The sequence below is a fragment of the Lontra canadensis genome, unplaced genomic scaffold (genome assembly GCF_010015895.1).
Source record: "Lontra canadensis isolate GAN:19392208 unplaced genomic scaffold, GSC_riverotter_1.0 scaffold6, whole genome shotgun sequence".
Taxonomy (NCBI): domain Eukaryota; kingdom Metazoa; phylum Chordata; class Mammalia; order Carnivora; family Mustelidae; genus Lontra; species Lontra canadensis.
The window spans coordinates 32,691,672-32,706,447 of record NW_022631000.1 but is presented as its reverse complement, the minus strand read 5'-3'; the positions used below and the strand labels follow the sequence as shown (position 1 = coordinate 32,706,447).

At 41.9% G+C, this 14,776-nt stretch overlaps 1 protein-coding gene and 1 non-coding gene across 5 annotated transcripts in view; both read right to left on the bottom strand.

The window, feature by feature from the left end:
* Window positions 1–14,776, bottom strand: part of ARHGEF26 (Rho guanine nucleotide exchange factor 26) — a 113,217-nt gene that overhangs the window by 18,253 nt on the left and 80,188 nt on the right. For all 4 annotated transcript variants that reach the window (XM_032852547.1, XM_032852548.1, XM_032852550.1 and 1 more), the window contains one exon: window positions 13,480–13,634. In XM_032852547.1, the coding sequence (XP_032708438.1) occupies window positions 13,480–13,634 (155 nt within the window). The remainder of the gene's footprint in view (window positions 1–13,479; window positions 13,635–14,776) is intronic.
* LOC116864833 lies at window positions 3,190–3,296 on the bottom strand. Its single transcript, XR_004382092.1, has one exon. It is a non-coding gene; the product is annotated as a U6 spliceosomal RNA (small nuclear RNA).

Sequence of the window (14,776 nt, the reverse complement as noted above, 5' to 3'; positions counted from 1 at the left end):
ATGTGCCTCACCAGGAGGAAGAGGGGCGAATCCACAGGCAGAGGCAGCGGCTTACAAACTATTGCCCCACTCGGCTTCCTCCCCCACGTCCACGATAGCACGGCCTCAGCGGGGCTGGGAAAGACACCCCTTTCCGGAGGGAAGTTGATGCTAATCAGACTTCCCCATGTTTGTCTCTATCATTTAACACACATATGGTTTACATAGTCTCCGAAACAATTTGGACCATGTAATTAGGAAGTTAAATTGCTCAGAAAAAGGCAAATGGAAAAACCACCTTTCCTTGCATGGAGAAATTTATACGTGGATTTCCTCCGATTGTCTGATAGGAGCTGCAAGTTCGCCAGCTGCGCGTGGAGGCCGTCTGCTCTGCGAGGGCAGCAGCCCCTATCAGGTGCAGCAATCAAATCTATAGAAGCCTCTAGCTCTGTGGTGTAAACAACGAAGCGATTCCCTGTTGAAACCTACCTAAAGTTCTAGTAACCTTTGCTGAGATTCTTGTCTTTTTCTTTGAACCGAGATAGAGAACGATCTGTAGACAACAGGATGTGGTGGTAAACACATACCTCAACTCTTCTCCCTCAGGAAGGCATTCTTTGGTTAGGCACCCCAGACAGCCTGTGGTCCTACTCTACGCTACCTCGCCGCGTGCGTTAGAACACCATATACCTTACTGTGAATACTGGCCTTCTTAAAAAGATCATTATGGATCGCTGTGAACTTTCTCACCCACCAATTTCTCTAAAGAGTGGAATTTTTCATAATGGGCCGATATTCTTTACTTTTCAATCAGGACAGCACGTGACAACAGTGGACGACGTGCCCTCATTTTTAAAACACCACAAGCACATATGTCCATGTGCATTAGCGAGCGTAGGATGCCAGACACCAACCTCAGTGTGGGACTTGGTCTGGGAAGGAGGAGGAGAACGGAGGTGGGATGGAGACACTGTAAATGCGTCTGTAATACTACCTCAGGTTTTTTTGTTTAGAGAGGAGTGCTCTGACAACAATATGGCAAAAAGTACTGCTTCAATCTAGATGATAGCACGTCAGTGTTTGATAATTTTCTGGACATCTGAAATACTTTCTAAGCCCAGCTTGTAAATAAAAAATAATAAATGCTTGATATATTAATAAATTAATAACAAGTAATAAAATAAATACTAATGAATAATTATATATTATATACTATATAAAATATTAATAATAAATAACAAAAATGAATGTGTGAGGGTACAGTTGAAGTGACTATTGCATGATGGAATTTTTTTTGCCCTACAGACAACTGATTATTGGCAGATGACATCATTGCCTAAAAAGATACTGCAAAATGAGAGTGAATTCAACAAAGTGGTTGGGTTAAGGGGAAAAAAAAAAAAAAGGTTTCCTGTGTATGAATGACAGTCTGTTAGAAAATGTAATAGAAGAAGTTATCTATCTTATTTATAATAGCCACAAGACCCATAAAATGTTTGGGATTAAACCTAACAGGTTTCTGCTATATGAAAACAGCCTCCGGATACTTCCTTCAGAAGAAGGCCTGAATGGATAGGAAAGTTTGATATTATAGAGGTATCAATTCTTCCTAAATCAAAATATAATTTTAGCGACGTCCCAATGAAGTACACACAGCATTTCTGGGTGAAGAAGGGGAATAGTGAAGCTGATACAAAAAATAAACATGTAAGCCCAGTCAGAAGGATTATGAAAAAGAATGAGAGTGATCCAGCCTTAGGACACATCGAAAGCATACTGTAAAACTACATAATTCAAAGACTGGGCCTGGGCCAGTAGTTGACAGATGGATTAGTGAAACAGAACAGTGGGTTCACAAATTGACCCAAACACATTTGGGAATTTAGGACATAGTATAGGTGACATTTCAGATCTATGGGGAATTAACAGGTTAGTCACCAAATAATACTGAAACATCTGAAAAATAAAAAAAGTTTGGATCCCCATCTCATTCAGTAACCAGGATATTTCCTTGGACCCAAGCTCAGGGCACATTAAGAGTCACAAGGAAGCGACAGAGCACAGACCCAGTCCTGGGCACTGACCCATCAGGGCCTGCCTTGTGCCTGGGGGAGGTGCTTTTAAACATGCAAATGCCTTCGGGAAAGTTTCCGTCTTAAACCTTTTCAGCAAACATTTTACTTTAAGTACATAAGAAGGATAACCAGGAACAGGAATTAGGCTAAGTTGACCAAGATGGAGCCAGACATTGGAAAGGAAAGATGTGGTGGGGGATGTGGCGGGAAGAGTTGGATTGTGAAGGCTCGCTTTCCCACAACCCACTGCTCCCCAGCCCTAACTGTGAGTCGTCTCACATTTGACCATGGTGTCGTTCTGGAATTTTCTTTTATAGCTAAAATCTGACAGGTGGAAACCCAACCAGCACCTGCAATCCTTCTTCTTATAAGAGTTAAATTTAGAAGGAAAGATGCTATCAAGAATTGTCCAAACCAACATGTTTTTCTGCATATATCAAAATAGTGATGTGTATTCATTTAACATACTCTCAGGTTCCCTGCTCTGAAAAACACTTACTTGGCCGGTGCCAAGATAAATGTCTTCTGAGCTAGCAGTTGCCTGCATTTTTTGTTTTCTCAGACTCTGTCCCTACACGCTGAAGGAATTGCTCCCCAAGGCCATCATGGCCCAGCACCCCACCAAATCCAATGACCTGAATTTCAGCACTATTCTCCTTAACATCTACAAAATTTGATTATGTTGAGCACCTGTGACAGCCTCTTCTAATGTCTCTGTGACATTTCTAAGTCATCCTCCTTTCGGGTCACTCTCCAAGATCCTCTCCTAGTCCCCTGCTTTTCACTCAGGGATTTATAATGGCTTCACCATTCTCCCAGTGTGCTAATTCACACGACCTGAGGAGGTTTTTATAAGATCAAAGGAGATTCTTCCTACTTTCCTTCAAGACACGCATAAGAATTCTTCCTGGACAGATCTTAATTTGTTTCTCTTCCCCTTCTGAAAACACGATTTCTAAATCCCCATATTTGATCTTGTACTTAATTAACGAGAATAAAGATTACCCTAGTTAATATTTCTGGGACAAAGACTATTGGTCTATACTGAAATTTATTTTGAGTGAAGACAGATGTTGATTTCAGTTTTAAAGCTCGGTTTTAGAATAATACAAACAAGTTGTTTTTGTTTTTGTTTTTTCATATGGAATGCATCATGAATTTGCGTGTCATCCTTGCGCAGGGACCATGCTAATCTTCTCTGTATCGTTCCAATTTTAGTATATGTGCTGCCGAAGCAAGCACTAGAATGATACAAACAAGTTTTGATTGAAGTGCTGTACAAGTTTCAAGTAATGAAGTACAGTATAATAGGTAGGAGTTGAGACTTGGTTTAGAACGTCTGGTGGAATCCCAATTCTATCACTTACTCACTGTGATCTTCAAGTTACTGACCCTCTCTGTATTTTCTCATCTGTAAAATGGGAACAATATACCAATCTCCTTAGATTGTTGTAAGGATTAAGAGAGTTAATATATTTATTATCTTATTGCACATAAAGCTCTTACAATCATGTCTGGCTCACAACCAGTAAACGTTAGCTATTATTTTTAATTTTCCTGACAGATCATGCATTTTAATTGCCCGACATTTTGTTAAAGGCTTGATAATTACAGGCACTTTGCAAACGGGCAAGGAGACTAAGCATGATTTGAGCTAAACACCTGGGTCAAGAAATTCATGGTGTGGCAGCACTCCCAGCAAAACAAGGCACGATATTTATCCAGAAGCTGATTTCAAACAGACTTACTTGCTCAGTTCCTCAAAAATAATTCTGAAGACTAACAAACATGCTGCAGGCTTCCTATTTCATTGTCATCATATAATAAATAGTTACAAGGACCGTGTTTGTTGGTAAGATAAGGATCTGATGTGAATCACCGTCCCCCCAAAATATGGCTAGTTACCCATCACAGGACTAGAGGCCTCCTTCCCCTCACCACGGATCTCCAGATTCCACACTCCAGGACCCTGCGCACCCACAGGATGCCCTGAACCTGTGGTCCTCAAAAAGGACAGATGGGCAGGGCTGAGAGGTGGTTAGCACCTTACTCAAGCTTTCTCGCTGGCATAACCAGAACCAGAAACAAGCTCTGAAGGACAGGTAGGCAGCTTCTTAAGTTGGTAACAGGGTGACTACAAATGACTAAGTAATCCTCACATTCAAGTTTCCTTCCACTGACTTCTATGAATGAAAGGAAAAAATACACACTGAATTCACTTTCTTCAGCCACAAAGTTATCTAATCAGTTGTAAGGGATGTTGCAAGAGAACCGCTACTACAAAAGTGTACAAGCGATTCACATCAATTTATAAAAGAATAAAAATAGATCAATGGTTATTGCTCACTCACTTGTCGTCTGATATGGACGGAGAGGGAGAGGCATTGGGTTAAACATATTTGGTCCTAAGATCACATATCAGGGGCCATAAATCAGGTCTGACCACAGAGTGCACCATACCCTTCAGACGTGTAACACTGGCTAAAGGTATCAAACCATCTTTTGAAACTATAAAATAATCTAGAAGCAGAAGGGCAGTAACTTGATTTGTGCCAAGATCTTTAGAGAGAGAGAGAGAGAGAGAGAGGATACTAGGAATAATAATGACACTCGGCATGTTTCAGCCACTGAGCAGGGACTGTCCATTGTCTTAAGAGCTTTTTTTTTTTCTTTTTAAAGCTTTTATTTATTTATTCAACAGAGAGAGACAGTGAAAGGGAACACAGCAGGGGGAGTGGGAGAGGGAGAAGCAGGCTTCCCGCTGAGCAGGGAGCCTGATGTGGGGCTCAATTCCAGGACCCTGGGTTTATGACCTGAGTCGAAGGCAGACGTTTAATGACTGTGCCACCCAGGCACCCCTGTCTTAAGAGCTTTACATGCATTATCTTATTTAATTCTCACAGAAATTCCACGAAGAAGATGAACTGTTAAACCCATTTTACAAATGAGGATACTGAGGCTCTAAAAGATTAACAGTAACTTGCCCAAGATCATATGGCCAGGATTTGAGCCCAGGTCTCCCTGACCCCAGACATGGATTTTGTGCTTCTTGGTCACCACAGCTTTTAGCATTGAATAGCAATGTCAATTCTTCCAATGGGCTAGAGGAACTGATACCCAAACTACTCATGACATTAGAGGAATCAAGAGTATGTGGGGCAGCCAGAGAAAAAGAGGATAAAAAGAAAAGAAACAGGGCTCCCATGCCTCTCCTAGTCTATCTCACCATCCTGAATTTAGAACACGGTACCACAAGTGGTCAGAAATAACCAAGGTTTATGTTCCAGGAATACAAGTGCTTTGAATAAGACAATCTTACGGCCGTTTCAAGATTCTCTTAAAATTAATTTCCGAGGAAGAAGTTTACCCTGCAGAGGAAGAGAGACAATGTCAGGTGACTTCAGCTTTCTATGATAGGAAAGCCTTCAAAATATAAAAACTCAAAATGGGGTCAAGGCAGGCTATGACCCTTTCCAGGGAGTTTGTGCAGCTGTAAGCCACTGGGCATTCAAACTCCTTGGGGAAACTCGGGTTCTAACTTAAGTCCCTGAACTTATGATAATGATCTGGTAGTAATTTTTATAGACAATCCTTTTTTAAAACCATGAAGATTTGTCATGTGTCTTAGAGTCCAAGTTATGTCAATATATAGAAGATTTATGTAACAAGGAATCAGGAAGTACAAATCCACGGCCTTAAATGTCTTCAGGAAGGAAATGTCATGAAAAGGAAACTCTTCCCTACACTTTGACGCTAGATTATCTAACGGCAGAGAAAAGCTCGCCAGTACAATTTGGTACTGGTTCTAATTTTCTCCTAGATCAGTAAGGGTGTTTATCAAAACAAACAAAGAAATGTACCAAGCGTCTAGGTTATTTTTCCCGATGGTGTTACAGGACGGCAGAAAGGTGAAAATAGTCTAGAAAAATGAAGTTTAAAAAGAACAAGCATAGGGGCACCTGGGTGGCACAGTCAGTTAAGCATCTGCCTTTGGTTCAGGTCATGAATGATCTCAGGGTCCTGAAACCGAGTCCCACATCGGGCTCCCTGCTCAGCGGGAAGCCTGCTTCTCCCTCTGTCTCTGCCTGCTGCTCCCCCTGCTCATGTTCCCCCTCTCTCTCTCTCTGACAGACAACGAAAATCTTTAAAAAGAATGAGCAACAAGAAATTGTTCTGAGAGGGGACTGTGGAGTCAGAAACTCAGATTAGAATCCTGGCTTTGCTGAGAGCCGCTCCCTCTCTCTGCCTCAGGGTCCTCGGCCATAAAATGGAAACTGTACTAATCCTAGGTTGTTCTGACAACTCAGTGGTACGTTCCCTGTGCACTTGGAGCACTGCTGCTGGTACACTGTTCATGTTCCATAATACAGCTTCTTATCATCACGATCACTACTCCTCTAACTGCAGGGAATACCTGAAAACACCACGGTCACATTGTTTGTGGGTGGGGAATTCAGGAGAAGAATGGAAAAACAAATCAGAACGCGATACATTTACTGTTACAGACAAGACTAGACTGGACTTCTGCATTCTCTCAGTACGATGCCCAATGCCCCTCCCCCACCATCAGGCCCATGGATCCCGGTGCTCCGAACGTGCTGAAGAACACATCTTGGCAGATGGGAACAAAAAGGCACTACCGACAAGACACTCACGTGAACCACAGCCAGATAAGCAGCACCAGCCAAACAGAAGTGGGTTCTAGATCTCCAATCACTTCCGGCTTCTTTGACTTGAAGGCCATACTCCCTTCCCTCGCAGTTATCCTAAAGGCAAGCCTGAGTTCTTTTACAGCATTCTTCAGGCTTCCCAAACTCCTTGTATGTTAATTAGTGTCCCATGGAAAAGACGATTTCCAGGTTGCGGCTGGAACTGTCTGATCTAATCAGCTGTCAGCCTCCCCTGCTTCTTATTTACCACGTCCCACTATGTCCAGCCCTAGGGGACGCATCCCAGCTGAACTGAAATAATCATGGCTCTCCCGTTCCCCTTTGTCCTATGCCAGCATTCCCAGCCTCCCCTCTAATGAAAAGTCTTGGGACCCATGACTGAACTATGAGACATAAGAAGTCTTCAGGGGATTGTCTGGGAAAGGTTTTCCTCTGCTGATAAAAAAAAAAAAAAGGAGAGAAAGAAAGAAAGAAAAAGAAAGAAAGAAAGAAAGAAAGAAAGAAAGAAAGAAAGAAAGAAAGAAAGAGAGAGAAAGGATGGAAGGAAGGAAGGAAGGAAGGAAGGAAGGAAGCCTCTTGAGTAAAGAGCCCCCCTGGTCAGCCTCTATTTCTAAGCCTTGTCTCCCTCCTATGTCTTTGAACGAAATCACGAGGCTTGGACCTGCAGAAGCCACCTGCGACTGTGAAGCTATCTGCCTGGGGGCAAAAAGTGGAGAGAGCACAGTACAGCTGAAGAACGGACAAGGGCTGAGTTACTTGTGACCACGGGGCCCAGACTGCCCCACTTCGTCACATGTTGCAGAGAGAAGGAACTGTCTAGAGGATCTGAACCACTGTTATTTGAGAATTGTTCCATACGGCCAAAAGCTTTCCTAAGTGATCCAACAGTGAATCTCCCAAAGAGAAATGGAGATGGAGGGTTTCCCAAGCTCACCTGACTTCTTCTGTGTGTGTGTGTGTGTGTGTGTGTGTGTGTGTTTGTGAGATGATTCACCAGTTTTATTACTTTAAACCTTTTAGTATGATAACACTTTTCCTTTCAGCTCAAAACATTAGTTGATATGATAGGACAAAAGAAAAGCAGTACTAAAAATACTTCCTCTGTAGAGCACACTTTTGCAAACATAGTCCTAAATGTTTTTGAAATTGAGGTTATATGGCATTTATGGATAAGTTTATAGTTAAATCCCAGAGATATGATAAGCCACAAGATAAACAGAGGTCCAGATTTGTTTTTGCCAAAATTAATCAAAAATTAATATCTAAGGGAGCAGAATACAAAAATCATATCCTTTAAAAATAAAGGAGAATTCAGGAGTGCCTGGGTGGCTCAGTAGGTTAAGCCTCTGCCTTCAGCTCAGGTCATGATCTCAGCGTCCTGGGATCAAGCCCCGAATCGGGCTCTCTGCTCAGCAGGGAGCCTGCTTTCCCCTGCCTCTCTGCCTACTTGTGATCTCTGTCAAATAAATAAATAAAATCCTTTTAGAAAATAAAATAAAGATAAAAATAAAGAAGAATTCAAAGTAATTTTAATTTGGGAGTAGAATGAGGGGGGCCTGCCCTTGGAGTAATGCATTCACTCCAACTGTTTATATTTCCACAATTAGTTCAAATTTAACAGACATTTATAAATGATCATTATGGGCCTGGTCACTGGGCTACCCACTAAGTATACAAAGGTCAGCAAGACAGACGTGAACACATAATAACACAAATGTTATGGCAGAGAAAGTACAGGTTTTATGGGACCATAAAGCAACAGAAATGAATCCACTACCAAGGTCTGGATAAGAACTCCCAGTGGTGTGACAATTCATCTAGACCTCAAGACCTCAAGAATAAAAAGGACTTTGCCTAGAAAAGGCTTAGGTGGAGTAGATCAGTGAGGAGGGAGAGAAGTCAGGCAAAGAAAGTTGTACTGGGTCCTGGTGGCTAGAAAGGTAGTTCAGTATGTCTAAGAACAAGGGAGGACCACAGAAGGGCCATTTGCAAGAAATGGACTGAGTAGATGTGTCCTTTAAAAAGCATACTTTTACATTCCTCCATAGAATGTCAAGTGGTTGGGGGGATGGTGGCGTTCCAGTTAGATGTCTCATAGGCGAATTCAAGGTTTCTCCACAAGGGCACCGGCAATGGGAGAGGAGAGAAGCCATTACACGGGCTGCTTAAGAGATAAGTGATTGGCTGGACAGGGGAGTGCAATGAGGACACAGAGCCAAAGTCGTCTTCTGGGTTCATTGTGGAGCAACTGGAGGCAGGGAGTGGCTTTAACAAAGGAGGAGAGACCCTGGAGAAGGAACAGGTCTGAAGGAGAAGATGTAGATGAAGGTAACCTATGAGTCCCAAACGGAGGTGTTCAAGTCACATGACCAAGACAACATTCCAAAATTATGTAAAATGGCATCAGTCAATGTTAAAATTAAAAAAAAAAAAAGTGTGTTCTACTGCTGGCTTCAGACATCATTCTTAAGCACAATTTATTCATTATGTGATCATAATCTAATAGTGGTGATGGGCTGGGGGAGTGTAGGGAGTTGAACTGTGTCCTCCAAAAGTCTGCTTAAGTCCTAACCCCTGGTACCTGTACAAGGGACCTTATTTAGAAATATGGCCTCTGCAGATGTAATCAAGTTATGGTGAGATCATCCTGGAGTAGAGCAGGCCCTAAATCCAATAACTGGTGTCCTTATAAGGAGAGAGAGATTTCAAGACACACTGAGACACAGAGAGAATGCCATATGAAGACAGGCAGAGAGTGGAGTTATGCTACTCCACGCCAAGGAGTCCCGGGAGCCACAAGGAGCTGGAAGAAGTGAGGCATGATTCTCCACAGAGACTTCGGAGGGAGCATGGCCCTGCAAATATTTTTATTTTGGACCCCTGCCTCCAGAACTGGGACACAGTCCATTCCTAATGTCTTGAGCTGCCCAGTCTGTGAGACTCTGCTATAGCAGCTGAAAAGAACTAACAGAGAGGGAACTGCTTTTACTTCAGAAGAAATTGGGAGGAGGGGATTCAAGCCAGAGAGAAGGCACCAAAGGAGAATAAGGCAGTGAATTACCTCACAAAATAAGGCTTTTGAGAGTCTGAACCTATTTAGGTCTTGGATTCAGTTTTCACATTTCAAATGTGGACATAAAAGTACTTGGTCCCTGAGGCTGGACATGGGGATGGTCTGTGCACTGTAATGGATAATAATAAATAGGTTATTATTCAATACTCTAGGAGTATAACGTGGCAGTCTGTTCCCCTATTACAATATTACTGTTGGTGCTGTGTCAGGTCGGACACATTTGCACACCCCCCTATCATGAAGGCAGTACTCGCTGACAGTCTGACATCACTGCAGTTCCGCGGTTCTCCAATGGCGGCAATTTACACCCCCCCACCCAGGGATATACAACAATGTCTGGGACATTTTTGGTTGTCCCAACTGAGAAGAGAGGCTACAGGCAAGTAGTGGGTAGAGACCAGGGATGCTGCTAAAACATCCTACAAAGCACAGAGCAGCCCCCACAACAAAGAACTGTCAGGAGTCAAGAGTGCTGAGGTGGGGGGGCACCTGGGTGGCTCAGTCTGCTAAGCATCTGCCTTTGGCTCAAGTCATGATTCCAGGGTCCTGGGATCGAACCCCAAATCTGGCTCCCTGCTTCACGGGGAGTCTGCTTCTCCCCACCCCACCCCCGCACCCTGGCTTGTGCTTTCTCTCTCAAATAAATAAAATCTTTTGTTTAAAGATTTTATTTATTTATTTGACAGCGAGAGATCACAAGTAGGCAGAGAGGCAGGCAGAGAGAGAGGAAGGGAAGCAGGCTCCCTGCTGAGCAGAGAGCCCAATGCAGGGCTCGATCCCAGGATCCTGAGATCATGACCTGGACCGAAGGCAGAGGCTTAACCCACTGAGCCACCCAGGTGCCCCAAATAAATAAATCTTTAAAAAACAAAAAAAGAGCACGGAGGTGAGAACTCTGCTCTAGAAGTACCCACATAACCTGCAGTCAGAGCTTCAACTACAAAGAATTCACTTTCTCATCCAGAAGAGCCTAACAGGTCACGTATCCTTCAGAAATGTGGTCGAAGAGACTATTAATACAGTGACCCATAACCAGCCCAGGGCTAATGGAGACTTGAAACTTCCTCTAGTCATCTAAAAAAAAGGTGAAAACTCCTGCCCTGGAGGACAGCCCTGCGGTCACTACCAGCTCTACAAGCCTGGCACTGACACACAGGTCACAGAGCCGAGGCGGCCGCACCTACAGCCATCTACGCAGCATGCTCAGCATAAACCAGCTGCCAGACTGGGTCAGAGGAGGAAGAGGAACCGCTCTCCCAGGTGGTCTCCCCCGGTAGCCAGGAGCCTCCCTGAAGCTGAAACCCCCAGAAGACCCAGCAGCTAAGCCCCTTGGCTGAACCCTGGAATTACAATTAGGCAGTGGGTGGCTGGCTTGGCCGTCCAGAGTTGGCACAGGTAATTTATCCTTTATCTCTACCTCGCAGCCATGCCTAAATTACTGCTGTCTTCAAAGCTGTCGTATCTCCTTCGCTGATGCCTCTGGCATGCAAAGCATTTGCAGTTGCCTCCTTGAAGCTACAGGGTAAATACGGCTGCGCATACTGTACATTTTTAACCGAGCCTGTTTATCAAGTCTCTGCGGTCTGCTTGTCACCGTCACAGTGAATTCAGATCATAAACAACTTGAGCCTTCAGTGTTATTCTCCTAGAAATATGAGGAGCTCATGGGGAAGGGCAAAAAAGAAATCCCAGTTTGGTAAAGGCAAAGATAGGTACCAAGGTTGCCCTCTTCGTTGGAGCCATATGTATATATTTTTTCCTTTCACTTACTAATAATACAAGTTCAAACATACCTGAGCAAATAAATGTGGGAGAGCTGTGAAGGCAACACCAGCTATAATGACAAAATCTGCCGTGGAGGGCAAAGCACATGGCTGAGTAGAAGAGCATATACCTTAATTCTCAAGTTCAAAAAGTCTATTTACTGGGTAGTTTTATGCAAGTTTGAGAATAAAAGTTGTGCTATATTGGCTTAAATACCCTTAATGTTTTCATGAACTCACTGAAGAAATCATAATCAAAGCTACATTTATATTTAAGATCAGCTTCGTCCTATCAACCTATATTGTATCAAGAAAATGAAAAGTTTAGTTCCAGCTTTTGGTCCACTGAGACAGAACAAATATTTCAACAGCTGGAAGATGTTAAAAGTCCAGAGTAATGACATTTGAAGAGTCATATATAATTACTTTCTCCTAAAAACAAAACATCTCAAAGAAAGCCAAAAAAACATGCTATCTCATAGGAAACCAAATAAACATAAAAATACAAAATTATAATCCTTCCCCAATTTTTATTTATCAAATTTACTTAGCTATCGGGACTGCTGAAACTGTCCCAGGTAAATGAAATAATTTCTTCTTGAAGTTATGGCAACACTATTTTCCTAAGTATGAAAAACAGAGTGTGGCATCTTTAAGTATTTATCATAGTCGTAGTACGGCTTTTCAGGATAGACTGTACATAATTTTCATTTCAGCTGGATGCCAAGCAGCTGAAATAATTCATAATGCAGGAGAATTAAAAGAAGCAAAAAGAAAAGCTCATACTGTTTCAATTTAGCTTGAATTTTCAAGCTGAAATATCAGCAACTCAGAAGCAGAATTTAAACTATCTCATGATAAACCTGCACATTTATTTTATACATTCATAGAGGACTGTTAACCAGGTTTCTCTTCCCCTTGCCTATCTAAACTGTACCCCATGAACTACACTTACACCTATTTTATGCCAGCAGTTCAGTCCACCATCATTGCCTTCCTATGTGGAAAAATACCGCAGATTTTTGTTGTTTCTCTAAGTTCATATTCTAGAAAAGATGGAGTATTTACAAAGGACCAGTAAAAAAAATACTTTGCAATCCCTCAAGACACTGAGTACACTTGATGAAGAATGTTCCCTAAAGAAAGACAGAGTTGGGGCCCCTGAATGGCTCAGATGGTTAAGCATCTGCCTTTGGCTCAGGTCATGATCTCGGGGTCCTGGCATCGAGTCCTCCATCAGGCTCCCTGCTCCGTGGGGAGTCTGCTTCTCCCTCTGCCTCTGCCTGCAGCTCCCTCCCACTTGTGCTCTGTCTCTCTGTCTCAAATGAATAAATAAAATCTTAAAAAAGACAGAGCTGAGGGGGGTATGCGTGTGTGTGTGTCTGTGTGTGAAACACTCTCCCAGCTGACTGACTTTATCCCCTTCAGAAGGAAGTACTGGTGTACCGCTCTCATTCTGCCAGTCACAGGGAGAATTCCTAGACCAGTAGCCATTAAGAGCAGTGGGTTTCAAATTAAGTTACAAACACTCGAATTGTGTCCCAGCTTGTTCTCAACTGGAGCAACTTTGATGTGTTTTCTACAAAAATTCTATGGCAGAAGAAGTGTGAAAAATGCTGATAGTGAATAATACGAGTGCTACCTCCCCAGGAATGTCATGAGAATCCAATGATAAAATGTGTAAAACGCTCAGAAGAGTGGCTTGCGCACTGGAAAAGCTAGACAGAGGATGGCTGGAATGATATGAGTCTCAACTGGGTATGAAATTTAAAGAAAGTGAAACATGGATGCTACTTCCACATGTGGAAACTATAAGTCTAACATCACAAACTTTTAAAGGATAATCAACCCTAAAGGACATTTGAATTACAGAGCTTTAAAACCAGATGTACGGCCAGCAACATCACAAAATGGCTTACCTTTTCTTCTTGGTGATAATGAGCACGTCATTAAAGAGAAAGAAGTAGACTTGCTGTTTAGATGTCCTTCTTGAGAAAAGCACGGTGTCTTCTACGTAGGCTGTCAACTCACCTCTTTTGACCAACCACCGGGAAGAGGAGACTAAAGGAAAAGGCTACAGAAGGAGAAAAACTCAGTGTATGAAGCCAAATGAAAGTCCTTTTAAGATTATTGAAGGGGAAGTTAAACTCCCATCTAAACAAACAATACCTATCATGGTATATACATCATTACTTTATAAGTATATAACACTGAAATATAATTAGAGAAGTACAGTATATTCTCCAAGAGAAAATGAAAGAACAATTATTTCCTAATAGAAAAAACTATTAACTTGCTTATATGACAACTAAAACTCAATGAGAAAATATTATTAGGTCAGCCCAAAATTATCCTTCTGTAACTCTCAAAAGATGGACAGGGAGTCACTTAAAATGGAAAAGCCTCAAAAGGAAATCTATCAGTACCAAATTGCTGCTATTTTAAATATCACAGAACAGAACCTGATAACTATAGTTACAAGAAACAAAAAAAGTCTACATTCATTTTATCAACTAAAAGGATTTTATTCAACAGGAAAAACCCTACAAACTATGTTTTGTCTACTGATATTTACTTAGTCATAGTCTGGAGAACACCTGCTCTTAAGTTTATAGTAGTTTTCCTCATGGAAATTCATCCCTGACAGCATCAGGCCACTTTCTCATTATGCAAAGGATGTTCTTCCAAAATAATCCATCTTAATCTCATAGAAAAGGCTGTATCCAAGGAATTACATACCGTTTTTTCTATATTCAGTGCCCAGTTTCCAACTGAAAAACTCTCAAAACTACAGAATAATCCTTATCCTTGAGTTCTTTTTTTTTTTAAGTTATCAGAAATGCTTATTGCCAAAAATCTGATTTTAAAAACTGTACCCAGAGAATAAGCAAAAGGTCTTGGACACATAAAACATAGCTGTAATAGTACCAAAGGCCATCCTTTTCAGGGAACAGTGATTTAAAAATAGCTAGAGGAAACTGAGGGTATAGAGAAGAAATAACAAAGCTAAGAAAGGATTTCATACACAAACACACACACACACTCACACACACACACACACACACGCACATATGTTCATATATGTATTTTTTAATTTTATAAAGGGACTTTTATAAGGAGGTTGCTCATCAGTTATAGACTACTTTCCTGAAGGTTTAAAAAGGAAGATGAAAGATTATGGTTGACCTCAAACTTTCAAAGCTAGCTATTAAGGGA